Raw genomic sequence first — 8,618 nt, forward strand, 5'->3', positions numbered from 1 at the left:
CCTGCTGGGGCTCCAGCGATCTTTCCGCCTCAGACTTCCGAGTAGCCGGAATTACAGGCATGCGCTACCACGCCCGGCTGATTTTTTGATTTATTGTAGAGATGAGGTCTCGCTGCCCAGGCGGGTCTCGAACCCGCAGGCTCAGGCAATCCACTCACCTCAGCCTCCCAAAGGCGCGGGATTACAGGTTGAGCCACCGAGCCTGACTCTCCACTATTTTTAAATGAAGTTTTAAACAGATGTTTTAAACAGTTTTAACAGTTTTTAACATCTTGCTATGATGCCCAGGCTAGACTCAAATTCCCAGGCTCAGCAATTATCTACACCTCAGCATCCCAAGTAGCTAGTATTATAGGCATGAGCCACTGTGTCTGGCTAGTTTTTTTTAAAATTGTGTTAGCTTTTCCCTAATTAAAAAATACCCAGTGCTCATTCTGCACCTTTTCTATGAAGAGCAAATACAAATTCCATGTGCCTCTCAGGCTGAAAGGGTTAAAATTCCTCCTCTTGCTACTCACTGGACTACAGACTGAATTAAATGCACACAGAATCCTGCTGGGGAGAAAATGGAGAGTAGGAAGCAGAGAAAACGAGAGGGCTGAACCAGACTAACACAAAACACAGCACGTTTATAACCTAAAGGTAGAAAAGAGATACCGGCTAAAATTCTCTCTCTATCCAAGTGTCTGCATCCATGGCACAGGGCTTCTTCCTTCATATCTGCAGAGATGTACCTACCTCGGGGTTGGGAACTGGCCAGTCGCATGCTTTTGGAAATAAAGTTTTCTTGGCCCAGAGTCATGCCCATCCACTTCTGTGCTGTTATGGCTGCATTTTCTTTCTTTCTTTCTTTCTTTTTTTTTTTTTTTTTTAGGCACAGTCCTACTCTGCTGCCCAGGATGAAGTGCAGTGGCATGATCACGGTGGTCACGGCTCACCACAGCCTTGACCTCCTGGGTTCAGGTGATCCTTCCACCTCAGCATCTTCTGAGTAGCTGGGACTATAGGCATGAGCCACCATGCGTGGTTAATTTTTTATTTTTTTGTAGAGATAAGGTTTTACCATATTGCCCAGGCTGGTCTCGAACTCCTGAGTTCAAGCAATATGTCTGCCTTGGCCTCCCATAGTGTTGGGATTACAGGTGTCAACCACCACACATGGCTGTATTTTCACATTTACCACAGAAACTGAATGGTCACAAAGTCGGAATGTTTACTATCTGGCCCTTGATAAAGTTTGCCAACCCTGCCCAGCCTAGAGGTAACAGGTTCCTACAGACTTTATAAAGAGCTTCTTTAAAATCATTTTTTTCTAGCCGGGCATGGTAGCACGCACCTGTAGTTCCAGCTACTTGGAAAGCTGAGGTGGAAGGATCACCAGAGCCCAGCAGGTCGAGGCTGCAGTGGCGAGGAGTGGCCACTGCACTCCAGTGTGGGTGACAGAGTGAGACTCCAACTCAAAAAAATACAAAAAAACAAAAAAACATTGTTCCCTCCCCCCAAAATAAATAAAATCATTTTCAACAGCTGATCATTACAACGACACAGGCCAGTAAATTAATCTAAGAAAAACCACAGAGCTGCTTCAAGTCAGAATGTGGCTCAATGAGAGAAAGTGTTCAAAAGATAATAAGTCATTTCCACGAAAATCTAAGGAAAGTGATAGCCTAGAAAAGCTCGACTGCCCAGTGGGCAAGCACTCCTCCTCAGAGTGGGTGGGCACAAAGCTTTCCCGCGGGCCTGCATCTGGAATGTGAATCATAGCTCTACCAGTCCTTGGTTGGTCTGATCTCTGTTTTTTTCACTCATTAAAAAAAGGGATAATAAAAGATGCTACCTCCTAGGGTTGCTAGGTAGAGGAAACAAATGTTGCCGATAAATTCCTCATCACAGTGCCTGATATTTCACAGGTAATGAGTAAATGATAGCTATTACTGATCGTTACTATTTTATCATCACACATTTAAAACTCTGCCTTAAATCTCAAATCACCATAAAGAACTTGAGCTCAAAGCCCACCTAGGAAATTCCCTTGCTGCTGAAGGGAGAGTGTGAAGGAAAGGAGTTTTCTGAAGTGGGCTTTACCACACACTGGCAGGGGCGACGATGAAGAATTTGGACGATTTCTCTGGACACCTCCCAGTCTCCCCTGCAGTGCTCAAGACCACCTGTGCCCAGGCTGCAGTATTTCACTCCTCTTCAGGAACTGATGTCAGTTCACTGCGCTCATTCCCTTAATGCAGCTGGGTAAAATTTACCCATTGGTGGAGGAGGGGCACTTTACCTGAACTCAAGCTGGGTCGGTAGTGCCTCACACACGTGCACGAAAGACACAGAGTCCAAAACCAGGAGAAGAAGGCATGTGGTGGGTGCCCTCACAGTCAGGGGAAGCCCCACTCATCACGTCATCGCCATGTCACCTGGGGCTAGTTCCACACCCTCCCAGTCTCCATCCCCACATTGGTAAATGGGTCCCTAGCACCTGGAGTTACTAGGCAGAAAGAGGACAACTGACATAATGCCCTACGCACAGTGTGAGAGTGGCCAGCGGAGCTAACTCCCTGGGCTACAGCCACGGTCATAACAGCTTCAGCTTCCAAGCACTGCAAGAGTAACCATTATCCCAGAGCCAAATACAATTACACTGCAACTATGAGTCAACTAACTATTCTCAAGTGGGGTAGCACACTCTAGGAGGAGCCGGACAGTGTCAAACACACAGATGGCAAGCCGACAAGCCAACACTGCAGCCCCACACTTAACAAAATGGCAAACAAAATGCCAAGTACCTGTGGCAGGGAGGAAAGCTGAGAGGCCTGCACCTGTGCCTTCCCAGGTGTCGGGACATGGAGGGCCAGCGGCACAGGCTGCGGAAGTGGGGGCAGCTGGCTGGGTGGGGGGGTGGGGATGGGGACGCTCGGCTGCTGAGTCTTCCCTGGGATATGGAGCTGCGTCTGAGCCTCCACCAGCTGCGGCTGCTGTGCGAGCTGCAGTGCAGAGGGGAGGGCTGTGGCAGGGACGCCAGCCGGGGGCAGCCTCCCAGGCAGCTGTGGTGGTGGGGTGTGCAAGCTGGCAGCATTCTGCACAGGGGGCCCCGTGGACGGGTCATACTGCTGCTGACTCTGCCTCTGTCCAGTAAGCTGCACGGCCTGAGGGGTGGGGGGCATTCCTCCTGCAAGATAAGAAAAGCCAAGAGCACTGATTCCCTAGTGTAGTAGCTTCCAGCCAGTGAGTCACAAGGCAACATATCTGACACCCCAGAACATGTCCGAGACCCATCATACACTCACCCGGGAAATCGGTGTTCTATCAGATCTAATGTCACAAATGAGCACACAAAAAAGGAAAGAAAGACGCTTGACCTCTGCAAGTTAGCATCAAGCAAACAAGTATCGCTAACCATAGGGTACCCCTATGACAGCAGCAATTAGGAAAAACGCAGGATTAAAAACAGCTGAAAAACGCAATGAAATGCGATATGTGGCTCCCATTAGAGTCACAGGACGGGGTCTCCGAGGGCTCTGAATACTATATTAATGGAACTCAGAGAAACAGCCCAATTTCAGAAACTCCACTTCACATATGCTACCTCGGCTATACACGTGTCAGTTTGGTGTTGGTTTTTAAGATGGCTATACACTCCCTCCTCGTGAGCTGAAAGAACTGGTTCTGCTGCTAGGTCTTACCTTGTGCTGTTGGCATTAACTGCTGAAGAGGAACTCCTGCATTCACCCCTGGATGCTGGAAAACTACCCCTTGATGACCCACTTCAAGTCGAGGTCGCTTAGACTGCTCTAGAATAATTTTCAAAAAAGGTGCAGTTTGATGTAAAAAGAAAACCACAAAAGTAGTAGAAAAAACATGTGTAAGTGTCTTTATAATCTTTGAACAGGGAGGCCTTTCTATGCATGAACCAAAATCCAGAAGCCATAAAGGATAAGGTTGACAAATATAATTTCTTTTCATTAAAAATTTGCCAATATAAGGAAAACCATCATCATAAAAGACAACAACCTGAAACACTGCAAGGCGTGTGACAGAAGGCCAACTCATTCAACACTTAGAAGCACTCACAAATGTACATGAGAAGCATGGACGCCACACAGACAAGACAGGTAGTGCGTACGAACAGCAGGCAGAGGACCAGTCACAAGCGTCAACACAAGAGACAATCTGTGCAGCCTTGCTCACAATTAAGGAAGCCCGCATCAAAACAAAAGACGTAGCTGTTCACTCGTCAGAACAAGTGAGACTAAAAAATCATGCTTAATCAAATGATCAAAATGTGAGAGGACCAGAGCCGGCTGATGGTAGTGAAACTGGCCTCTCCTTCTGGAGGGTAATTTAGCACATCATTACCTAGGTGCCCCTGCGTTTGATCTAGCCAGCTCATTTCTAGGAGTTTCTCCTTTAGATACACTGACAGTCATGTCAAAAAAAATATGAAGCCAGATGTTCAATCCCCAGTGGACTGCAACACAAAAAAGGTGGCAATAACAAATGCACATTAACAAGGATCTGATTGGTAAGGAATGAGTCACTCACACAATGGGAGCCATCAAAAGAAAGAGGAGTGTGACTCGGAAAGATGATCTGCTACATAACTGTTTTTAAAAAGACATAACAGTACACATATGACCCCCACACTGGAATTTTTAAAATAACACATATGCTGTGCATGGACAGAAGCAGGTCTGTGAGAATGCACACAACATGCACTGTGGCTACTGCTGTGGCTAGAGAGCGGGCAGGCACCACACCAAGGCAGACTTCAGTTATACCCTGCTGCACTGTCTGGCTCTTTCACCTAAAAATACATTAAGTTCATAATTTGAAGGGAAAATTCAGTTTAAAAAAATGACAACTTCAAAAAGCAGATGATTTTGTATGTAATCATATCATGACTAAAGAGCCTCCAAATACACACAGAATATCCACTCAACTGAAAAGTACCTCACTTCAGAATATGTACAGGCACATAAATATTTTGTTTAGCTGATAATTACCAAAAGAAAAATTAGCTTTCCAAGTAGAAAGAAACTAAGTTCCTTAGTATTCGCTCATCTGGCAACTGCCATCGTGAGAGCCATGAGAGAAAAGGGTCTCATCCCGCAAACCAAGTGAGCCTATACTCCTGACATACCTGCGGGGGGCATCGCCTGCTGCCTTGTAAAGGGGTCTGCCTCTAATGTGCCTCCGGCCCCTGTCACCAGGCTCCCTGCGAGGCCTTGCTGCTGGAAAAAAATGAAAAAATGAGATTCTGATCATTAAAGGGTATTACAAGAATGAATACAAACTACAATTATCACAATTATCCCAAATATTAACCTCATTCCTTTTTAATAGGAGAAATGTTACCTACCCAATGTCTTCAAATATACATATATGATGCATATCTATGTATAATACTTTGAAGTTCTAACTTACCTCTGGATGGGGGAAAAAGGCTTGTAAGAAATACTATCATTCTGGTTTTAAATGGAATTTCAAATCAACGTGAAGCCTACAGTCCCTCGGAAACTAACTGGCCTTACATACCAAACGACAGCAAGGGGGCTAAGTCCTGGGGAGCGCTAGCCCTGTTCCAAGACCACAGCTCAGCCAACTGGTCAGTCACACTGCCTGCATAATTCTACATCCAAACCAGTCATGGAAAGAAAGGTTAGACTATCTTCCTACTGGAAAATAAAATTCCAATTAAGAACAATCCAATTAACTTGGATCTTCAAAATCATGTCTTTGTAGTCAGCAACCTACTGGGTCTATAGATGTGTGTTGTATTAACTGTTTAAGTGAAAGAAGCCAATTTGAAAAGGCTACATGCTATGGGATTCCAATTCTATGACATTCTGGAAAAGGCAAACTACAGTGACAGTAAATCGATCAGTGGTCACCAGAGATCAAGACAAGAGGGAGGGAAGGATGAACATCAGAGCACAGGGGATTTTAAGGCAGTGAAACCACAAGACCATACCGTAGTTTGATAACATAATAGTGCATACGTATCATTATACATTTGTCCAAACCCACAGATTGCACACCACCAAAAGGGAACTCCGATGTAACTGGACTCTGGGTGATAACGATGTGTCCATATAGGTTCAATAAGTGTAACAAATCATCCCTCTGGAAGGGCATGTGATCAAGGTGGAGGCTATGCATGTAGAGGAGCAGGGGGTGCAGCTCTCCGTACCTACCCTCAATTCTGCTGGACGCCTAAGACTGCTCTGTAAAAACAAAATCTATTTTTAAAAGTTTACAAGAGAAGCTACTGGCATGTTATTTTACCAAGACAGAAAATAACCAAGTCTTGGTCAGCACAGACTTAACCCTAACCCTAAGCTTTTCCATCTGGTCACCATCTTGCAATTATGGCAAATGCTAAAGATGGTACTTAACAATCACTCGTTGCTAACTTATTCTTTAAATGATTCAATTATACCCACTCTACCTAGTGAGGTATTTTAAAGGCAACAGTCACAGAGAGTGAAACAAAGTAACTTCAGTGAGAAGGGACTGTTTGAACCAACTGTCCTACAGCTGTAGAAAGGGACACTATCTTCTGCTGCAGTCACTGCAATAAAAAAAAGAAAAAGTAAAAAGAAAGGGACACTATCCAGCATCACAAGTCATGTTAGATTCTCTACTCACACAAGGAAAGGCTTCATAAGAGGAAAAATTAAGCGATGATACAGCCTATATAGCCTGCCAGCACCTCCATTTACATTTAACAAAAACGGGAAAAATGAAGAGAAGGGGACAGAGGGATAGACAAAAAGAGGGAGGAAGGAAAGAAAAGAATGATGTGAGAACAGACAATGTGTTAACAGTGGTCATCTCTGGGGCAGGATAATAGGTAACATGTCTTGTGTGTGTGCACTTCTCTAGATTTTCAAATGTTCTATAATGAACTCATCTTACTTAAAGATACTCAGAAGTTATTTGTAATAAAGTAAATCGATAAAGGGTTCTGCCTTCAGCAATGGCCAAGTACTTCCTATCATCCCAGACACATCCAGATAATCATAAGCTCTAGGTGAAATATCAGCAACAGAGTACGCAGGCAGGTGACATAGAGGGGAATGGGCACGGCAAGGCTGCCAGTCCCCAGCATGAGGGCTGCCAGTGTGTGCTCTATAGACAGCTCAGACCCAGGGCGTACACAGTGTCACAGGCTTGAAGAACCAGGGGACAGCGAGCAGGAGACAGCTGGAGAAAGGGAAGCCCCAAATTCTCTCCTCAATCTCTGCATATGTCTCTGGCTGCCTCCTAAACCAGGCACACAGACAATCCAAGCAAAGGTCAAAGGACTAAACTGAGCGATTTCAATGCCACCTACCACAGAAGAGATAGTGTGCAGTTTCAGTTAAATCAAGTTAACTAAATGTTAAAGCAAAACAATCAACACTCTTCAGAAGAATACAATGGAACCCAGAGTTTCTACATGTCATTCACAACTGTCCAAAATCCAATTCAAAATTACGCCAAAATACAAATAAACAAGAAAATACAAGCCATACTCAAAAGGCAATCAACACAAACCAACTCCAAGATAACCCACATACTAAAATTAGTAGATAGGTTGCATGTGGTGGCTCACACCTGTAATCCCAGCACTTTGGGAGACAGAGGCGAGAGGAATGCCTGAGCCCAGGTGTTCCAGGTTGTCCCAGGTCTGGGCAACTTGGTGAGACCTCATCTCTACAAAAAATTAGCCAGGCATGGTGGCATACACCTGTGGTTCCAGCTACTTGGAAGGCTGAAGTAAGAAAGATCACCTGAGCCAGAAGGATCACCTGAGCCCAGCAGATCAAGGCTGTGGTGGCCATGAGTGTGACACTGAACTCCAGTCTGGGTGACAGAGAGACTCCAACTCAAAAAAAAAAAAAAAAATTCAGTGAGTAGGCTTCACAGCAGTGTGGGGATACAGAGAATCAGTGAACTTGAAAACAGAAAAGTCAAGTGAAGGACTTGACTTTAAGACTCACCCTATGTGCCATGTATATTAGCCCAGTGATGGATGCCCTAAAAGCCCTGATTTCACCACTATGAAAAATGGAAGTATAACAAATTTACACTTGTACTCCATAAATGTATGCAAGTAAAAAAAAAAAAGTTAAAAAAAGACACCCTAAGACTCCGGGCATCAGGACAGCACGGTGCTGGCATAAGGACGGATATATGGAGTACCAAGAAACAGATTCACACTTACACAGCCACACAATTCCCAAAGGCTCCAAAGCAATCGCACAGGAAATGAAGTCTTTTCAACAAATGGTGCTGAAAACTGGACATCAGGCTGGGTGTGGTGGCTCATGCCTATAAGCCCAGCATTTTGGAAGGCTGTGGTGAAAGAACTGCCTGAGCCCATGGGTTCGAGACCAGCCTTGGAAACTTGGTGAGATCTCATCTCTACAATAAATTTTTAAACATTATCCAGGTGTGGTGGTGCGCACTTGTGGTTCCAACTACTTGGAGGGCTGAGGTGGAAGGATCGTCTGAGCCCAGCAGGTCGAGGCTGCAGTGGCTGTAAGTGTGCCACTGCACTGCAGCCTGAATGACAGAGTGAGATTCCTACTTTAAAAAAAAAACAAGCCGGGCTCAGCGGCTCAGCCTGT

General features: G+C 45.1%; 1 protein-coding gene across 1 annotated transcript in view; it reads right to left on the reverse strand.

Moving 5' to 3' along the window:
• EP400 (E1A binding protein p400) overlaps positions 1-8,618 on the reverse strand; it is a 117,488-nt gene that overhangs the window by 89,487 nt on the left and 19,383 nt on the right. The window contains exons 3-5 of the mRNA XM_021715187.1: positions 5,133-5,234; positions 3,687-3,792; positions 2,790-3,172 (exon numbers count right to left, since the gene is read on the reverse strand). Coding sequence (XP_021570862.1) covers positions 2,790-3,172; positions 3,687-3,792; positions 5,133-5,234 — 591 coding nt within the window. The remainder of the gene's footprint in view (positions 1-2,789; positions 3,173-3,686; positions 3,793-5,132; positions 5,235-8,618) is intronic.

The sequence above is a fragment of the Carlito syrichta genome, unplaced genomic scaffold (genome assembly GCF_000164805.1).
Source record: "Carlito syrichta isolate Samal-C Ts95f unplaced genomic scaffold, Tarsius_syrichta-2.0.1 Scaffold306821, whole genome shotgun sequence".
NCBI lineage: Eukaryota > Metazoa > Chordata > Mammalia > Primates > Tarsiidae > Carlito > Carlito syrichta.